The sequence below is a fragment of the Dermacentor andersoni genome, chromosome 2 (genome assembly GCF_023375885.2).
Source record: "Dermacentor andersoni chromosome 2, qqDerAnde1_hic_scaffold, whole genome shotgun sequence".
NCBI classification, from domain to species: Eukaryota; Metazoa; Arthropoda; class Arachnida; order Ixodida; family Ixodidae; genus Dermacentor; species Dermacentor andersoni.
Genome location: NC_092815.1, coordinates 56,376,566 through 56,397,995, shown reverse-complemented (window position 1 = coordinate 56,397,995; position 21,430 = coordinate 56,376,566). Strand labels below are relative to the sequence as shown.

The 21,430-nt window shown below is 45.6% G+C and overlaps 1 protein-coding gene across 1 annotated transcript in view; it reads right to left on the bottom strand.

The window, feature by feature from the left end:
- The window catches only part of LOC126542262 (arylsulfatase B-like), a 41,380-nt gene extending 20,384 nt beyond the window's left edge, over positions 1 to 20,996 (bottom strand). The window contains exons 1-3 of the mRNA XM_055077129.2: positions 20,483 to 20,996; positions 10,866 to 10,974; positions 8,259 to 8,418 (exon numbers count right to left, since the gene is read on the bottom strand). Coding sequence (XP_054933104.1) covers positions 8,259 to 8,418; positions 10,866 to 10,970 — 265 coding nt within the window. The 5' untranslated portion in view covers positions 10,971 to 10,974; positions 20,483 to 20,996. The remainder of the gene's footprint in view (positions 1 to 8,258; positions 8,419 to 10,865; positions 10,975 to 20,482) is intronic.
- Positions 20,997 to 21,430: the final 434 nt, after the last annotated feature.

Genomic DNA, 21,430 nt, shown 5'->3' with positions numbered 1-21,430 from the left:
AAGAAACGTTACGTGTAGAACTTTCATGAGCCTAGTTCATGGGATCGGTGTAGTCCTCTGGCAGATGGAAAAAGAAATAAATGACATTGCAATGGCGACGTAGAAGTTAAGAGAGAACGATAGTCATGTTGCAAACTGTACATAAAGTACAAGGAACGCTGTCGTAAAAAAAGAATCAAGAATCGCCTATACCCTAGATGCATAACCAAAGAAAAAAACCGAAAAATAAACAAGCGCTAACAACCGCCACCGTGAAAATACGATATACACACACACACACACACAAATATATACACATACACACACACATATATACATATACATATATACATATACATATATATATATATCTGAGCACCAGATCTGACAATATCTGGGCGAGAAAAGAAATCAGTTGCGCTCCAAAATCAGTGTTGTTATGAATTACCACTAGTCAGGTCACAGGATATAGTTCATTATTTTACTGCAACCATTTCGCAAATTTCACCATGACGCTACTAGTGATAACTTCTTTAAACAATATTTTTCTACACTCTCTTGCGACCAGCACGCTAAGGAAAACTGCACTCTTAAAGGTGTTTTCTCGTGTTTATCACTCACCCTCTTAAGGCAAGGGCATTTAGGTTATTCAGTACACCCATTTCGAAAGGTGATGTACCCATTTCGAAAGGTTATTTACCCATTTCGAAAGGTTATTTACCCATTTCGAAAGGTGATGTAAAGGAATCGTAGCTTTTCTCCGAATGTGTGTTTTGCCGAAGTGGAGCCTAAGTTTTACTTTTTTGCCGCTATCGTTTATTTTACGAATACTGTATACTTCGCGTCCGTCGTTTTCGGGAGGGGGGGGGGGGACACGATGACGCCCGATTTTCGCACTCCAAAGAAAACTTGCGAAAACCGGGTTAGACCCGAACTCTATCCGAAATCTACCTTTTCATATCGAATAACAATAAAGATACGTGTTACAAAACTATCAGAACTGTCCACCTTTTTTGAGCAAGTGTTAAAGGTACTTAATATAACATTATTGATATATCAACATGGATATTATGCAAGCGAATACGGTCATACTTAAAATAATGTACGCGTACATTCAGTGCCTGCCGGCTTTGAGTAAACGAAAGCTTTTTTTGTTAGCCATGTTTACATGAATATTACAATGACGCAATGCCTTGCATTTCCTACATGTAAACGGTGATAATGCACTAGGAGGTGAATTAACAAAGCGGTGAAGTTTCTCTGCATTACGAATGGTAGCTGCGACGTTGAGAGCACTTCATGAAACTACGCCACGTTCAAAGAAGGATGGCTGATTCGTACAGTTGGTATTGCATTAATTTTGTTGGAAGACCATATATTGGTATCCAATAAAATAGGACGACAATAAACAAGGACTACAGCACCGACAGATGAGCTCCTTCTCACCCCACCCCCCCCGCCCGCCCGCTCAATGATGGACACGGAAATGCTCCCAAGATTAGCGAGATCTCTTTGCAATTACTGTTCTCGTGAGTGATCTCGCTTTTTAATTAGAACATTTGTTTGCAAAGAAAGACCATTGCTTGTGTCATTTCTTTGCATGCTACCAGGAAAATCCCAAAGTTTCGCCTGCCAGACAAAAAAACAAGTACCATATTTGTTCCTGGTTTCGTGTTATACAGCAAAACTCCGATATCTCCTTGGTTTTTCTCTTACAATAGGCAACTCGAGTTTTACCCGCCGAATTTAAATAACTATAAAACACGAAAACGAAGCACTCCGCAATGGGGGCGAGGACTTATGGAGTCGTCATCTGTCGGAAGCGCCGCCCTTGCGTAGTATGAGGGATCACGCGGCGCGCTCGTCATAGGTTTCACTTACGGGGCTCAATAAGAACACCATGTGGCATCTCTCCTGGACATTTATGTAAGTACTCTGAAAACGAGGGAAGTTTATGACTCTCGATATAAAAATCTTCGGCAAATTGGCAGCACAGAATCATTTACAGACGCTATCTCTTTACCGAATACGTAAAGTGAACGCCACTACGCACGCTCCCCGTGATGGAGTGAAAGGTAGGCAAACGTCGAGAGTAAGCTATGTGACTGTCTGTATAACCAAATGGGGCATAGCAGAATGAAGCCTCAATGCAGCGATCGCAGGGGTTCACAGCGACCGACTGCGCGTCTGCATGCATGTCCGCTCACAATATTTTGCTTTCGCTGTGAGCGCGTTTTCGCGCGGCACCGTGAGCTTTAGGCCGCAGCATATGAGCATTTGACAGCACACTAGCAACCATTGTTGCGTGAACGCTAACAGAACTGTTCAAAAATAATTTCGTTATAGAGTCTTCGACGACTACGGCGACAAGCTGTGATGTGCCGTCGCGACGATTCAATATTTTTTTTTTTTCTTGTCCCCTAAATTCTTAAATTATGGAGTTTTACGTGCCAAAACCACTTTGATTATGAGGGACGCCGTAGTGGAGGACTCCGATAAATTCTGACCACCTGGGGTTCTTTAACGTGCACCTAAATCTAAGCACACGGGTGTTTTTCGCATTTCGCCCCCATCGAAATGTGGCCGGGCTTCGATCCCGCGACCTTGTGCTCAGTAGCCCAACACCATAGCCACTGAGCAACCACAGCGGGTGTCCTAAATTCTTGGACATTTCAATATTATTTCTCAAGTTGCATCGTACTGTATGTTTGTCGGTCTTCTCAGCGTTAGATTTCCCTCTGCTTCTTTTTCGTAATTCAGTGCATTAATTCATAACACAAACATGACCATATGCCATGCCTTTTTTTTTAAATGTGCGTCTTGCCGCTCCCTCTCCGTTCCAGTGAACTTGCCAGTATGTAGCATCAACAAGTTCATAGACCAAACCGTCATGACATTAGCCGGGTAGCGGGCGCGGGCGAGCGCCTCAGTGCGCGTTTTCTGCTACTCACCGAACATTGCAGTCCCGGCGTCGTAGCAAAAACTTCCCCGCATCTGTGCTTGCTGCATACCCGGTTTGTAGCCGAGGGCTGTCTGCCGGTTCTAAGTTTCGAGAGCCAAGCTTCACGCGGCTCCATGTTCTGCGGCTACGTGTGAATAAGGCTGACACCAGGCCCCGTTGCGTACGTCCGTCACCGCGGCACCGAGCAGTAGCCTACTATGCTGCACGCCTCCAAAGGCAGGCACCACCTATTATAGTGCTTGTAAATGCTGTCAAGCAGACACCCAAGACGGGAAAGCCTCACCACTTAATAAGAATCGCAGAGCAGGTGTGACTTTAAACTTTCGTTTTCAGCTCGCTTCGGCGCTTCCGTAGCAGCCGACGCGGCCTCTGTGTCCCCGTGATCCCTCATGCCACGTCACGCCGACGGGGGCGCCAGCTTTTCCAGTGGTGGAGCTCTCCCCCAATACATACACTGCTTTATACATCAGGTGGAACGGTAGGGAGACTGCAGCGACTTATTGCGCTGGCAGCGTTCTCGCTTAAAAATAACATCCTTAGGATTTCGTGGCATGTACCATTCGCGCCATCTCTCGGCGGAAGCCGCGCGCCCTGACGTAACTGAATGGGATGGTGCGACGCGTACATGTCCCAAAATCCTGGCCATGTTCGACGTATTGTCAAACTTGCTTATATCGACTCAGTTCTAATGAAAAAAAAGATTGCACCCTTAGAAACAAACAATTTACCTATACGACTGCCAACAAGTTGTTACAGAACAATGTGCTTTCCACTGTTTTTCTTTTCTTTATTAATGTTTGCAGCCCTTTGCCGCAGCCTCACGTGCATGCTAGCGCGAGCAAACGCTGCTGGCGCGCAGTGAAGCATAGAAGGAGGAGTGATACACTTTGGTGACCGAACTTCTTTCGCAGCTTCCACACAGCAGCACCTGATGTCTGAAATGGAGCATATTCTTTCTTACGTCTGGTGAAGCAATCCCGAAGTGTTTTCGAGACGGTTATAAGTAAATGCAGCAAATAAAAAATTAGCCTAGCCTGCATGTGAACTGTGGACCCACAGATTTCCATTCGGAAGTGTTACCTCTCCTCCAATTTGCTGATTGTTTTTTTTTTTCCTTTCTTCATTAAATGAAAATAAGCGTAGAGGTCTGCAAGGCTCTAGTTAGCCAGCACTTAGTATTCAGGTACACATAAACACATACGTCCAATAAAAACATCCAATACGGCACCACTTGCATGCTACTCACATACGATGCAATTTCGCAGAGAAATGACCTCGCAGACCTACGAGTTTCAGCGTGCCTGCCACACATCAGACTTTGCCAAAGAGTGTCGGAACTCCATAGTCTCGACCTATGTTCCAGCACAACCACCAGAGAGCACTAAGAGTGCAGTAGCACCGCGAGCTGCTCTGACGAAGTGGGCAAAGTATTGTCTTTCAAGCTTACGACCAGGGCGCGCCACCTCCGCAATAAATGATGTGTTCTTATCTGTGCAAAACTGCTCCGCATTCACCTGCGTATGTTTAGTTCAACCGGTACTGCATGAAGGAGTGCAATACTTACTGCCCTTAATATTGCATCAGTCCCAATGCTACACCAGAAAGAACATGCTCCTGAAGAAATACCTACATGCGCCTTTGTGGCTGACGTGCTATGATTCGCTGACAATTGGCAGCTGGTCTGTAAAACAGCACCGACATGAAACAACTTAAACGAAGCCAGCGGTAAAAAGCAAAATACATTGTAGCAAATAAGAGAAAATGTTATGCTTTCCTTTTTTCTTTTTTTTTCACTTCACCACCTGGTGCGCCATATACCTGAAGTAGCAAGTTGACATCAATAACCTAGTGTGACCATACGATGGGCTCAAACTATGACTTGACGCAAATCGCTGGGAAGTAGACACCTGTGGCTTTTTCGCTTGCTTGAAATGTGCAAGCGGCCGAGCGCCCTTAAATTCGGCAAGCTGCATGATTCGCAGAAAACAGCATTTCTGCACCCTGAAATTAATTAAACGGTGCACTGAAGGTGTTAAGAGGACTGCACCCATTTTCTAAATTTTCAGGGAAAGTCACCGTCCAAAAGGGGGTTGATACATCCAATCCACTCTCGATGGTGTAGTTTTCTCGGGAGTGTACCATGTTTGAAGCATAGTCAATCAAGAGGAGAAATTAGTTCAAGCAGTTGTAGTCCGCGACCCCATCCCCCCCCCCCCCCCCCCCGCTTCTGCAGTGGTTAGTATTCTCATTCTCACAATCACCGCAATAATTTATTGGTGTTCGCAGACATAAACAAGGGGGATAAAGGGAAGGATTAGTCTCAACGCGTTCGTTTGCCGAGATCATAACTCGAAGGTGTCCTCGGCGGCGTTCAATCCAACATTAGGGCATTTAACAGCGGAGCTGTTCGAAGTCGAGCCTTCGCCGTCCGGCGTCCGATGTCACATAAGGGGCAGGTTTCGGAGCTCACTGCCAGAGGGCGTGGCGAAGGTAGGAAGGTTTGCGTTAATGGGAAGGGATGAGGATCGAGGAGAAAGTTGATATCAACAAGGGACTGGGGTGCCCTTTATATCCCCACTGCTTTTTACGATGTACATGGCGAGGATGGAAAGGGCGCCAGAGGAAAGTAATAGCGGGTTCCATCTCGCATACAAACCGGCGGGTATAGTGGTAGAGCAGCATCTTCCAGGTTTGTTTGATACGGACGACATTGTGTTGCTTGCTAACAATCAAAGCGACGCAACGTCTGGTTAATATCGGTGGGCAGGAAGGCGAGAATTTAGGTCTGAACTTTAGCGTTAAGAAATCAGGTGTTATGGTATTCAATGAAAACAGTGAACAGACAATGTCAATTCAGGGCCAGGAAATACTTCGGGCAAAATAATATCAATAATTTTGTATATGGATAAACGAAGATGATAGATATCTGGAAACACAGGAAAAAACAATAACAGCACAGGGGAAGACAAATGCGGCTATAATGAAACACAGAGCGCTATAGGGATACAATAGGTACGAGGTGCTCCGGAATATGCGAGACGGTGTAATGGATCCAAAACTTTGGAAATGCAGTTGTTTGCTTGAAATCAAGGGTATAATCAGGACTCGATGCAACCAAATGTCAGTGGGACGCCTCGCATTGGGCGCTCACAGGAAGACTACAAGTGAAGCTGTGCAGGGTAATATGGATTGTACAAGCTTTGAAGTGAGAGGAGCTCACAGTAAAACTGATTATGAACAGCGACTGTGGAATATGGAAGGACGTAAATCGGCTGGGAGCGTTTTCAGGTATTTGTAGAAGAATACCATTGATTCACAATGGAGGAAAAGAACTAGGAAGCTTACCAGCAAGTATGCGACCTGTATGGTGAGCAAATTGGCAACAAAGAACATCAAGCGGAAAGTCAGAGAGGCTGAGATAATCTCATAGGTGGCGGCAATGGAAAAGAAGCCTGCTATGATTAACTACTTAAGAGGAAAAAACGAAATCAGGAAAGAAACAATTGATGATAACTCAAAGGGAAGCTCATTACTTTTCGAAGCGAGATCAGGATGCCTTAGAAAGCGCACTCATAAAGGGAGATAAATGCCTAAATCGACCGCTGGGCATTTCACATATTCACATTCTAATAAAACGTGCTCCATCGTTTCCCTAGCTTTACCGCAGCGTTTTATTAGAATGTGAAGATATCTCTGCCCAGCGGTCGATTTAGGCATCGCTGGCCTTCTTGAAGCCCTTGGGTGCAGCGAGAGCCGCGGGAAAGTAAACATGTCCGCAGTAGAGATTAGTAAGCGGCGATTGGAAGATTGGTGGAAGAAAAGTAGGGAAACTACAAAGCTTACAATACTTGTTCAGAAAATTTTGTTATGGGAAGTCATTGTTTTTTTTTTCTTCTTTAATATAGCTGGGACACCAAGCAATATATTAACAAGTGCTTGGTGGCGCAACCCACTACCCTGTTCCAAAGGGTACGCTCATAGTATCCATGCATCTATCCACCCATCCGGGGCCCCGCCGGGATGGGTGCGCCGGGGGAGGGAGGAGGAGAGGGGTATAGGAGCCGGTGTTTAGCCGGCGCGCGCCTTTTCACCCCATGGATTCCGCTCGGCGCGAGTGGCAACAGGAGCTCGCACGAGAGCGGCAGCGTGGACGTCACGCAAATCCCAAGCTTCGAGAACGAGAAGCGCAAGCAAAGCTCCAGCGGAAGGAAGCCGCTTCCTCCGAGGACCGAGAACGGGAAGCGCAAGCCAAGCACTGGAGGAGGCAAGCCGACCCCCACTTTCATGAGAAGGCAGCCCAAGCCAAGCGCCAGCAGAGGCAAGCTAACCCCCCAATTCGAGAATAGGAGGACGAGCAGAGCCGTCGATACAGAGATATTCCTCCCCTGACAGTGCCGATGGACAGTTCAAGATAATGTTCCTTGACGATGACTGCGGCCACAACTGCAAGGTGTGTGATGAACTGTGGTTTGATCAGAAGCTCACGCAACTGAAGAGGGTGCGCAATACGCAACCGAAGTTTGAATCTAGCAAAACGACCATAATGAGACAAAAGACTTTCAGGAAATCGCGCTGAACATGAGTTCAAACTTGAGAAAACAACCACCAGCGTCGCTGTTTTGATAGGTTTCACTGCGTGAAACTGACTTCACTTCTTTATTTGATACTCATTTCATACACTGATCACGTGCGCCACCTCCTGAACATTGACTACGCCGTCATGTGCGCAATGACGCACGCACTACGCCATACCTTTAGTCAGCCATTTACACATTGACATTGACGTGACATATACAATCACGCACTCCTTAGGCACGCCTTTAGTCCGCCAGAACAGCATAGTCACTGCGACCATGGCACCACCCAAACAGAACTGTACCAAATTTTCTTTTTAAAGCCATTAATTTACTTTGTTTACAGAAACCTCCCTGAGAAATTTAACGTCAGGCGGAGGGTTACTTGACGTGTCTTTACCCTTCACGCCCTCAGCCATCTTTTTTTGTACCATCTTTCGTTCACGCCGATGAATTTTCGCGCAATGGGGCGTATAATGCTTTCGCATGAAGAAATCGGCAGTTTGTAGCGCTTAAGAGATGAGATTATTCAGTAGCGAAAACACAGTAGGACACAGTGGCACGCAAACGATACGATATGATTCTGGCACAACGTGAGGTAAAATTCAGTCCAATGCAAGGGGACGCGCACAATGCAGAGAAATTAGCTTAACCCAATCCAAAGAGGATGACACCTGTACAAAATAAATTTGTGAGGAATGCTATGGAAGTGTGGAAATTGGGGTCCTCGTTACGCAGCTCACCTGTTCGTATCGGATACAGTCCAGTCATGAGTGCTGCCCTCGAAGGAGTGCAGGCTGGCTGTGCGTAGAAGTTATTAAGTATTACGCCGTCTGCTGCCAGGGCGTCCAGGTTTGGCGTGGGTATCTGAGGAGACCCGTGAAAGCTGACGTCGTCCCATCCCTGCAAGGTACACATATCAGTAAGCTCGTGAACAGACGCGCGTATCAAAAAATTGTGCAGCTGAAATTCATATGTTGAGAGTAGATTGCAATAACACTTGCCTACTATTCGTCCTAAAAAAGGATGTTCTTTTTTCAGCCGAGATTTTATTCTCTCCTGAAGTCAGAAAATTGGGAGCATTTGGTGGTGCCTTGTTTTTTTTTTTTCTTTTCACTCTGTCTCCTAACTCTTCTTAGTTGTTGTATAGTAGCAGAACGTCGATGGCAACACCTTCCATCCAGACATCAAGTTGCAGTAGTTTTTACGAATTAAAGTTCAGGTGGAAGAGGAATGAATCACTCAACATAAAATGAAACATAAAACAATTTTTATAATTTACTCACTGAAAGTACGTGAAGTTAAGTGGTCTAACGGCTGCTCGGGGTGTACTGTGACTGTTTCACTGGTGCATAATTATTAAAACACTGAAATATAAAGCGCGAACTTAAGCGCCGACTTTGAGCACCTGCGAAGCAGCCAAATATTTTTTGACGTGTTAGCAGTGTCAAAGTGGGAAAGGGTATGCGTGTGAATCCGGTCCCGTGGTAAAAAGGGAATGGGAGAGCTTAGAAAAGCTCTCCACCCTCAGCTGCATTTCTCGCCTCGATTAGCCAGGGCGTGTGCCGAGTGAGCTCCTGAACACTCTGCATTGTGGTGAACGTGGTTTAAATCGTGCACCCGTGACCTCATAGAAGTGCGACGCAATTTACGCATTTCTCCCGCATTTACCGCTAAATCCACCACAGAATTTTTCTTTAGACTTTTTTTCTGTTGATGGCATTTTTTTCATGAAATGAAAATCTTTAATGAACAAATAAATAGGGTTGGGAAATACGAACAACACACTAGTGCACCGCACATTTCATCACAGACGGTGAGAGAAGTTACAGATACGGCCTGTTTTAACGCCAGAGCGTTAAGGCCCCCCATATTGCAGGAAATGCGGTGCCGCCGTCCGGTGCGACGGCCCCATGAGCGAAAATTTTCGTGTATATGTTTAGGTATATGTATTTGTCACGCATTGTTGTATGACATGTGGTATTTGCGGGTTACATTGCCACAACATTCTATCACTAAAGTCTTAGGTTCTTGACAAAGTAATTCGTCGGAATTTTGAGAATGAGAGCCCACAAACAAATGTCATGAAATAAAATACTGACAGCGCATCTCCTTTATGTTAAATCTTCTCAGGATTAAATATTTAAAGTTCGAAAAAATATGTCGGTGCCCTTCCACTCTATTTTAGGCTTGTAGCGCAGCTCAGGAAGAGCAAAAAAGGAAGAAGGTAGGGGTAATCAAAGGAAACGGAAAACAGAGTGAGCGCTTCCGTTCCCTTTGATTACCCCTACCTTCTTCCTTTTTTGCTCTTCCTGAGCTGCGCTACAAGCCTAAAATAGTCATGACATACCAACTCGCCCAAACTGCCACGCTTTTGCCCTTCCACTCTGTGTAGAAGGATTACCAGCGAAGCTGTGTGTGTGGGCCCCTTAATGGCGAACTGCACCTCCGCCGCAGGTCTTCCCGGCACTGCACTATTTTTAAGATCGGCCTCCGTATGGGGAGTGCTTAACGCCTGCTTCACTACCGCCGCTGGTCGGCCCGGCATCGCCCTATCATCGCGATCTGCTCACGTATGGGAAGTGCTTAACGCCTGCTTCACCTCCGCCAAGGGTCGGCCCGGCATTGCACCATCTTCGGGATCGGCGCACGTATGGGGACAGCTTAACGCCTGCTTCACCTCCGCATTGTGTGCCTTTTATGTTAAATCTTCTCAAACTTTAGTATTAAAAGTACGAAACAATAACAGAAACCTAAACAAATTCATTCATTCATTTATTTATTCATTTATTTATTTATTTATTTATTTATTGGCGTGGCTTTGCGCTATTGTCCCACGAAAGAAGCCGCGTTTTAACCAGAAAGCTCGCCTTCCTGCATAGCGTTCACCGCCAGCGTTTCCCGGTAAATATTACGGTTACATAAGCTGCAGTTACCGGGAAGCGTGGAAAACAGTCAGGGGTCTTTGAATACTATCGCGTTCCACTCCTAAATCCGAAGCTTAAGAGCCTTTTTTCTTTTTTTTTTCTTTCCAGGACAGTTACTGGATTTTTAAAAAATTTAAGTGAAGCAAATTATTTAACGTAAGCGCTTTCATTTAGTTTAGCAGATACAATTCTGTTACATTTCCGAATTGCCATGGCCGAAATTAGTAAAGAATGCCGACACAGACGCATTTGTTTTACTTTTTTTTTTATTATTCGATACACACAGGCGCGTAACACCCCCACATTGCTCGACTTTCTGGAATGAGAGGCGTTTAATCTCTGTTAGCATGCCCCTGTAAGTACAATATAATGTGGAGTGCTAACAATATGCATCCGTAACGTGCACACAACGGTCGAGCTTACCATATCGTCGGCTAGGATGAACACGATGTGAGGCTGCCTCCTGAAACATTGCGATGCCGACAGGAGGGAAAGCAGCAGACACAAACAAGGCAAGATGGCTGTCATTGTACTGTAAAAGAGGGAAAAGGGGTTGTCTTATCAAACCATTCGCAGTGTCGGAGTCAAATTTGAGGGTCATATTCTGCATCGTGATGTCTGCTTCGACCCCCTGTCTGAACGTTATGTCACTAAGTGCTTCCTCACGACTAACACACCGAGCAACGCCCAGTCTCTACATAGACAGTTGCTAGGGTCCGCCTTTTTTTTTTTTTAACTTGCAAGTTCATTTTTGCGGGTTAGAACGAGCAGCGACATATAAAGCTAATAACTTTTTAACAGAGCCTTTATTTCAACATTATTCGTTGCGGTTCCCCGTAAGGTCCTTTACACTGAAAGCATCGTAAATATGCTCTAATTCATTGCTCTCGCTTCCCCCCGCCCCCTTCTTCCTGTGTAGAGTTGCCTCTACACAGGAAGAAACTAGGAATTGGCAAGAATCAGATGTATGCGTTAAGAGACAAAGCCGGCAATATAATTACTAATATGGATGAGATAGTTCAAGTGGCTGAGGACTTCTATAGAGATTTATACAGTACCAGTGGCACCCACGACGATAATGGAAGAGAGAATAGTCTAGAGTAATTCGAAATCCCACAGGTAACGCCATAGAAATAAAGCAAGCCTTGGGAGCTATGCAAAGGGGGAAGGCAGCTGGTGAGGATCAGGTAACAGCAGATTTGTTGAAGGATGGTGGGCAGATTGTTCTAGAGAAACTGGCCACCCTGTATACGCAATGCCTCATGACTTCGAGCGTACCGGAATCTTGGAAAAACGCTAACATAATCATATTCCATAAGAAAGTGGACGCCAAAGACTTGAAAAATTATAGACCGATCAGCTCACTGTCCGTTGCCTACAAAGTATTTACTAAGGTAATTGCAAATAGAATCAGGAACACCTTAGACTTCCGTCAACCAAAGGACCAGGCAGGATTCCGTAAAGGCTACTCAACAATAGACCATATTCACACTATCAATGAGGAGATAGAAAATGTGCGGAATATAACCAACCTTTATATATAGCTTTCATTGATTACGAGAAAGCGTTTGATTCAGCCGAAACCTCAGCAGTCATGGAGGCATTGCGGAATCAGGGTGTAGACGAGCCATGTGTAAAAATACTGAAAGATATCTATAGCGGCTTCACAGCCACCGTAGTCCTCCATAAAGAAAGCAACAAAATCCCAATAAAGGAAGGCGTCAGGCAGGGAGGTACGATTTCTCCAAGGCTATTCACAGCGTGCTTACAGGAGGTATTCAGAGACCTGGATTGGGAAGAATTGGGGATAAGAGTTAATGGAGAATACCTTAGTAACTTGCGATTCGCTGATGATATTGCCTTGCTTAGTAACTCAGGAGACCAACTGCAATGCATGCTCACTGACCTGGAGAGGCAAAGCAGAAGAGTGGGACTAAAAATTAATCTGCAGAAAACTAAAGTAATGTTTAGCAGTCTCGGAAAGGAGCAGCAGTTTACGATAGGTAGTGAGGCACTGGAAGTGGTAAAGGAATACATCTACTTAGGACAGGTAGTGACTGCGGATCCGGATCATGAGACTGAAATAATCAGAAGAATAAGAATGGGCTGGGGTGCGTTTGGCAGGCATTCTCAGGTCATGAACAGCAGGTTGCCATTATCCCTCAAGAGAAAAGTTTATAACAGCTGTGTCTTACCAGTACTCACGCACGGGGCAGAAACCTGGAGGCTTACGAAAAGGGTTCTACTTAAATTGAGGATGACGCAATGAGCTATGGAAAGAAGAATGATAGGTGTAACGCTAAATGATAAGAAAAGAGCGGATTGGGTGAGGAAACAAACGCGAGTTAATGATATATTAGTTGAAATCAAGAAAAAGAAATGGGCATGGCCAGGACACGTAAGTAGGCGAGAAGATAACCGATGGTCATTAAGAGTTACGGAATGGGAGGACAGTGTGCGAACGCTATTGAACTGTCACGGGAAATAATTATACGACATTGCCACGTTCTAGTGACGTTGAAGAACACAGCATATCAAAACTGTATCGCGAAACTAACTTATTGAGCGAATATGTGCCCAGAAAGCAGGCAACACTAAAGCACAACGATGGCGGCGAGCATAGTCTGCGATTTTCGAAATTTGATCAGCGGGTGAAGCACTTCGGCTTTATAGATGAGTCGTCGAAGGTTCCATCGTAATCGCCCGTGCCCGCGTGCCTTCCAGACAGTACTACAGAATTGGCGTCGTGTAGACAATCTCATTATAAAAGGTTCAGCGAGAACATACGCAAGAGATGTAATCAATGATAACAGTTGAGTAGTTCCAAGTCATCGAGGCTCGTCTTGCGCCTCGCGATAGCTTTCAATTCCCCAAGAGAAGGATAAACAAGTACACGTATTAATATACAGACACCGGTCGAGGCTTCACGCATCGCAGCCAATGCGGTTTCCACGTACGTTCTTTCCGCGTCGAGTTTGCGAATTGAGCGTTGTGGCAACATTATAACATTGCCAGGTCCACCAGCGGCTTGACAATAAACGACTGCGGAGCCCACATCTGGCTAGCAATAGGCGTGTGCCATGCGCACATGCATGCCATGCAGCATATGCTCCGTGCCACCAGCCGCGCTTCCCTAGTTCAACGCCCTAAGCAGGCCAGCAAACTCGGCAGGGTTTACAAAACTGGCTTTGCTGCAGGTGCAGGTGTATTGTGTTTGTTGAAAGTAGCTGTACTCACGAACAACATTCTGTGGCTATGAAGGGAAAGCTATGGGCACGTGGGTGTTGCACAACTGTTACCGCGCCAACTAGTGCGGCGGCGTTTGACCTTACTTTTAGTTGGTCGGAACAGACGCTGCATCGACGTAGCTTCCACGTGCGAGGGTTTCGAGTTTCCCCAGACGCGGAAGACAAAAGCCGCAAAACAAGTAAACCTTTACCCCAAGTGGTGTATTATGTCTTAACTGTTGCTAATAACGTGTTTATGTATCTTAGAACGACAGAGAGCTGAGCTAGTTGGTGAGGCTTCATTATGCAAAAAAAAAAAAGAGGTGAGGCGTGCAGACAGGACACAAGAGTAGAGGAGTGGACAACACGAACGCCGACTATCAACTGAAGGCAGCACTGAGGCAAAAAAAGAAAGAAGGCACAAAACTCATCTGCGCAAGCTCTGGAATGGTATCACCACGTGTCAGTCGGGTACATGTGCCGGTCTACGTGAAATATAACTGTTAAGGCACTTAACCTCTTCCTTATGTAAAGTAATCGAAGGCTGACTCACGCACGCACTTCTACCATTATAGATATGTCATGCCTCTACCATAATATGATGCAATAGGGAAGAAGTCGATTCCGCTGCTGCCTCAGTAAGTGAGCAACCTAAACTTTATGGAGGAGAATTAAAGTTTACCAAGGAATTTCCTCAGCGGCGCGTAATGCAGTTTCTTGACATTTCCTTGGTCTTCGAACAAAATCACATTTGTTGGCAGTACTCCCCAAGAACTTCAAAGCCGTTGTTAAACTTTCAATCCAAGCATTCCAAAGTAGTAAAAAACGGAATTGCCATGTCGTGTCTTAAGTGTTCTCTCACCAGATCCTGCATGCACAAAATGACCGCCAGTTTTAATGTGCAGGTCCGGCGCCTATTAGAAGCAGGTAATCCTACATGTAGCAGTGGCCACTGCGGCTGAACGCCTAAAGAAGTCGGTTTCGAGGGAGATGGACGTGATTACAGAAAGCAGTAATAGCAAAAAAAATAATAAAAAGAGTAGTGGCTATTTCGTACATTCATTCAGTGTCGCACAGTCGTAAAAAAGTTGCAAGTAGACATGATGTTAATGTGGCTTTCACTGCTCCCAATAAGCTAAGTAAGATATGCACGGCCGTGCAGAGGAAAAAGAAGCAGGTAAAAGGCAAAAAAGAACAGATATTTGTCCAGTGAAACACAATAAGAACAACAGTTTTACTGACTGGCGGATTGGTGTGGTTTCTAAAATTCCCCTTAGCTGTGGCCAGTTCTACGTAGGGCAAACGGGACGGTGTATCAATCAGAGGCTAATGGAACATAAAAGGTCGTTAACCGGTGAATCGCCTTCTAATCTTTCCCTATATTGCCAAGATTGTAACTGCACGCCAAAGTTAGATGAATGCGCGGTATTGTACAGGCATAAGAATGAAGATACGCGTCTTATGGTAGAGGCATGGCATATCTATAATGGTGGAAGTGCGTGCGTGAGTCAGCCTTCGATTACTTTACATAAGGAAGAGATTAAGTGCCTTAACAGTTACCTTTTACGTAGACCGGCACATGTACCCGACTGACACGTGGTGATACCATTCCAGAGCTTGCGCAGATGAGTGTTGTGTCTTTTTTCGCCTCAGTGCTCCCTTCATTTGATAGTCTGCGTTCGTGTTGTCCACTTCTAGACTCTTGTGCCCTGTCTGCACGCCTCACCTCTTTTTTGCATAATGAGGTGTTTATGTTCTGTCTCCCCAGGCTAAACGATAATGGATTGAAACATGGGATTCTTTTCAGAAGCGCTCTCATTTGCGCACGCTTTGCCTCCGCAGCTTTCCCTTCATAGCCACAGAAAGTTATTCGCAAGTATATAACGAGCAGAAGAAAAAAATTGGCTGAAGGCTTAGCTTGGTTAAGCCTGGAAGAGTGCGAAAGCAATACCCTTGGCTGCGCCTTGGTTCGGTTGATGGTGTGGACATGGTTGCCCTTTGTTAAACTTATGGCTATACATCATCCGACATAGCGCAAGGCAGCGCGCCGACCACTGCGAGGAGCAGAGCTGTAGCCCCATTTATCCTCCTAGCGTGACGCCACACCAGCGAGCGCCCTGTCTCGGTAGCGCCGCAGCTGCGGCGCGTAAGGCTTCGCCTCCACCATCGATACCGCGAGCTGGGGCCCCGTCTTTCGGTCTGGCGTGACGTCACACGGTCACGTGACGCGCAGCTGTGTAAGGAGGCGTCACGACCACCGATGGGCCGAAAGTGCGAGCAGTATTGCTTTCGCAATAAAAAGCTTTTAGCGTGCAGGCTGGCCGAGTATTCAAAAGAATGCCGGCAACTGATCCACCCTGATCACAGCCTTTTTACGTTTGGGCGGATACAGGGTTCTTTGAAGGTAATTGTTTCTTAATTGTTTTTAAAAGGTTTTTAAAGCTCTCTTTAGCGTTGTTACGATATTGCAATAGTGTACATTCATCAGAAGCCAAACTTTCCACTTTGTACCGGTAAATAAATGAAAGCAATAAGTTTATTACATCTGCATCAACACTGTAAATGTGAATCAGAGCAAACTGGAGATACGGATAAAGGCAAAGGCAGGGAGGTTAACCAGGTTCTAATAACCGGTTTGCTAACCTGCGGTAAAGGGGGGGAGGGGTCGCCAAGGGAGGTAGCTGACAAACTAGTGAAGATGAGTTTTCACGCTGTAGGACGGGACAGAACCACAAAGTACCAAAACGTTCGGTCGCGAATGTAACTCTTCATTGGAAGAGCATTCTGCCCAGGAAATGCATGTGACTCAAAGCACAGCGACAGCATCCAGCACAGTCGTTGGTGCACCCGGAGTTATAGGCTAGTGGCTGTGGCATTGCGCTGCTAAGCTCGAATTCGCAAGTTCGACCTCGGCCCCGGCGGCCGCATTTCGATGGAGACGAAATGCTAAAGCACCCGTGCATTTATATGTAGGTGAACGTTGAAAAGTCGCAAGGACTCAAAACAATTCGGAGTCCGTCATTACGTCGTGCCTCATAATGAGATCGTGGTTTTGACACGCGAACCCCAGAATTTAATTAAACATTCGCCGAAATGTCATCCGCGGGTCGATTGTGGCGCCACTATTTATGCTTGAATCATCGTACTTCCAACGTAGCCGCGGTTGCTCGATCGCGTACGTTCCAAAATGTACAAAATAACTACTACATAGGTGGCATTTTTATAGACTTTAGTAAAGCTTTGGACAGCCTCAATCACGATATCCTTATTCGGAAGCTTCGTTTGTACGGAATTCGTGAGAAACCGCTAGAATTACTCAAATCATATCTCAAACATCGACGTCAGTACGGTTCTATTAATAAACATAATTCATCCATCTTACCTATTGTATGGGGTGTGCCTCAAGGAAGCATTCTTGGGCCACTTTTGTTTAAAATTTTCATAAACTATATCGTAACCATAAACAGTGACGTTCAATTCATTATGTACGAGGATAATTGCAAATTGTGTGTCTCAGGTCCTGATGCGAATATACTTGTGCAAAAATGTAATAAAATTATGACAAGTTTGTCCAATTGGGCGCGGACAAATAAGCTTAAAGTAAATTCAAAGAAAATTAAAGTTGTAATATTTCGTGCAAGAAATAAACCAATTAACATTACTCATGCTATTTATTTTCAGAGCCAACGGATTTAACTGGTTGTAGAGTTTAAAATTCCTGGAGTATGTATTTCTTCTCATTTACGTGGGGTGCCTATAGCAAACATCTCTGCTGCAAACTCTGTGGTTACCGGTGCTATGGCACGTTGCCGCACATTTCTACCTACGAGACCAAACTTCAAATATACTATAGTCTCTTCTTATCGTATATAAGTTACTATTACCTTGTCTGGGCTACAATATCTAAATCTAACTTGCAAAGCTGGGAATAGTTCAAAACAAGATCGTTCGGTATATAAAGAACGTTAATCAGCTTTCACCAACAGATATATTTCTCAAATACAGACTAAACCATGTAGATAAATTATACGAACATAGATTACTAGAAACAATTTACTTCTCATCCGAATATGTTAATTATTTGACATCCATTTGCTAAGCTAGAACTCTGCACTCACACAAAACATACTACACGAAACCCCGAGGTATGGAAGGTACCATGGTTTCGAAACAATTACCGCCTACAGTCTTAACACATAATATACCGACTGTACTAAAATATAAGCCCACAGCTACGCTAAATAAAAATAGTTTGCGTGATTACTTTCTTTAAAACGACGCTTTAGTATATTGCATTCAATTGTAAAATGTCATTTTTTTACGCATACGTGCGATGTGTAAAGTTTGTTGTATATAAAGCCTTCCGTGTATATATCATGTGAGTGCTACTGCCACGTAAGGGACCCTGGGCCTACATCAAGCTGCTGTGACAGCTTCTTGCCCAAGTGTCCCTCCGGTTCCTTTTGCTTCTGGTAAATAAAATTGATTGATTGATTGATCGCGTTCCACTCTTAAATGTGAGGCTTAAGCGTGCTCCAAATTTTTTATTTAGGTCATTGTGGCTACGTAAAGGCTCCTGAAACTTGTCAAGACCAGGCTTTAGCTTTCTTTTAAACACAACGTTGCCTATCTTTACTGATAAAAAATTAACTACGCCCGCGTACTTAAAATACGCACATGGCGTCACGACGAGCTCGCACAGGAACCGAAAAGGTCCGTCACCGCCCGCCTTTTGTGTTTGCGTCTTGACTGGCTTTCCAGCAGCGTCGCACTTGAACCCCTCTGACGGTTCCATCATACACTGAAGGCAGCACAAAATAATAAGCACGGGGACGTAGAATGGGCATCACAAGCACTCGGCGGTGGTCTAACTATGCGCATATGCAACATATCGGAGTGACGCAACAGGCAAACAAGGCCCGTCTGCCTGGCAGCTACCAGGCATCTCACAACGCTGGCGTGATGCGCAGCAGCTCGACAGTACCCGAGACGAGATTACCAGGAAACTGTCAGCGTTTGTCAGCTCCACGTGAAATACGAGATAACGTTAGCACGATGTTTACTGCCCACTCTACTTACCAGTGCATGTACAAACGGTAGTTCTACAGGAACGCTGCTGTCAGTTTAGAATGTCACAAAGCCGCGCGCTTGAATTTAGGCGATAGTTTGTTCTAGCTCCGCCACCGAGACGACTGAGCTAAGCACTGGCGGTGATAGTGACCTAAAGAAAGGAGAGACGCTTGATTCTGCGGTGCGTTTCATTCGCTTCGTCATTTTCGCAGCCAAACACACTCCGCGTCTCTGAAGACCCGCGCTCTAAGCCTCCGTGCGCGGGCCGAGCGTGCACTCTCGAGCCTGATAACGTCGACGCCTCGATATTGCAGTAGAAGGGCCGCACGCCCCAGGTCCCTCAGCTATTCGATCAAACAGACGACTTGACTTTTACTGCCATCGATCGATCGAAAAGCGTGCGCAACGGGCTGCACCTGCCTGTGGGGCACCGCGTTTTGCACCGCACCGGTGGAAAGTGCGTGCGTTTTTTTTTTTTTTTTGCATCGGCGTCGCGAACCCCTCGAGAATATGACAGTGATCACCTATAATCATCGAATAATATTCCGGAATACTTGCCTTAGTTGCTGCCATTGCGAGTGTGCAATGGCATTTACGTGTGTTCAAGACGTTAAACAGTTTCAGTACCTTAATGCTTCGTCGCTCCGCGCACCGTGAAACACTTGACGATTTGGGGGTGCAATGGCAGGGTGGCTCAAAACCAATGCAACAGCCTAAGAAATGCTGCAGCTTCGACCAGCGAAGAGAACACTGAAACATTAGTGGCTGGAGACGTTGACCGCATGCACAGCAGAATTTTATAGTTACTTGTGCACGGATATCTAGAGGCATATAATTGTAACTATTATTATTACAACCGCCGCAACTGCCACCCACCATTTGATGGCATCGAACAATGATTGGAAGAAGTTCGACAACTGACCACGCCCAAGACATTCATTTCGGCTCGTTTTTAAGCTGAGCTGAACATTCGTGCAACCTCGAGCATCTCTGAGATGCAACCCTGTGCACCATTACCACTTGGCGTAGAAGTAAAAACGACCACTTCTGCTCTAAACTCCTTTCAAGCGACCAAGTCCGTATGGTTCATTTTATTATTTTTTTCTCGGAAACGGGGTGCTGGGCAAAATATGTTTGCGAAGGCTACACCTATTTCATCTCGTGGATCACGGAAAGTCTAAATAAATGTTCAGCAGCATGTTACGCTATCGTAACACGTGAAGGGGAAAGCCTGCTGCATACTTTGGTAATGCCCCGTCTCGCATCATAGCGTGGCTGTTTTCGCAGTTCAGCTTCTTCAGCTCGTTTTCGACGCTTAGCTGCGGCTTCGCGCGCTCGTATAGCGGGATCATACTCGCGCCAACGCGTTTTCTCTTCAACCTTACGTTGCATCCTCTCAGCAGGGTACTAAAACGTATCCTGTTCTGCGTGTTGTATGGGCGACTTCAATGAATCTATGCACTGTTCGCTTGGCTGTGCTGAGTGCTTGTAGCCTCTGCATCACGAAAGCGATGAGCCATTGCATTTTTTTCTTATGAGCCATTGGTGATGCTGATTGTTTTTGTACCAACGGAGAAGAGGACGCGTTATTATTTTTTTTTTCAAGGCGATCGGTGGTATGAGCCACTTAAGGCTTCCGCCTCAGAAAGAAACCACTCTTTCTACCGGTGCTGGTGCCTTGAAAGCAGCTTTCAACGGGTTATTTCGAGGACACACAATCGTAGTTTGGAAGCTTGCACTCACCGAAAACACGCCGGGATCCGGCAAGGCCCATAAACGTTCTTTCAAGCTCCAGACGTACGCTGTGGCAACGACGCACCATCACATACAGCACCGAGGTGACTACGATACCCACCAGCGCAACGATTCGGGGAGAACACCGCTGTGTTTGGTCGGCAAACGCCTTCTTATAGCAGACTTTCGTTAGACATGTTATCTGTGATAACATCGCAGGAAGGCAAAAGAAAGGAAAAAAACATCACAAAAGTCACCGCTAGGTCCCAGATTGCGCTAAAGGTTAGCTTAATGCAATAAAGGTGCCATCATCCATGGTCGACGGCAGTAGCTTTAAGCGCACGTGCTCGATCAAACTTCCGCGTGGGCTATGCGCGCCGAGCTTAATTAGGGCGCAATGCGCTGCAAGACGAGGTTATTATGGAGCCCTCTTGCTGCTCTGTACGGGCACGTGCCGTGGTTCCGGCGTGTTTCAAGAGGGCGGTACATCACCTGTTGCCTCTCGTCAATGTTTTATTTATGCTACCTAACGCAAGGTACGTTCCTAGCTTGCTCTTTCTTTAGGTTAAGGAGTCGTACAGGTGCCAAAAATAACTGGCGGCAGCTTTACGTATGCGAAAGCAGCATGTTATCTATGACGGACATCGTATATTTCGCGATCCTGGATCAATTTTGAACGCATACGCGTTTTTAAATTTTGCTTCCATAAAAGACTTTTTTGCCAATATGCTGAAATGCTTAGAAGGCTTTATTGAAACTTGCGATTAATGCATTCATTAGACATCAGGCTCATGCCAGCGCTAACTAAATACGTCAAACTTACGAACCTGACTGGCAGGATCGCTACCTTCGATTGTTCGAGCAGATGCTTTGCAAAGCATTCTTGTTAACACGGACACGAATCACCGCGTATTCATTTATTGATGAGCGTGAGTATTTGAGACTATCTATTATTCT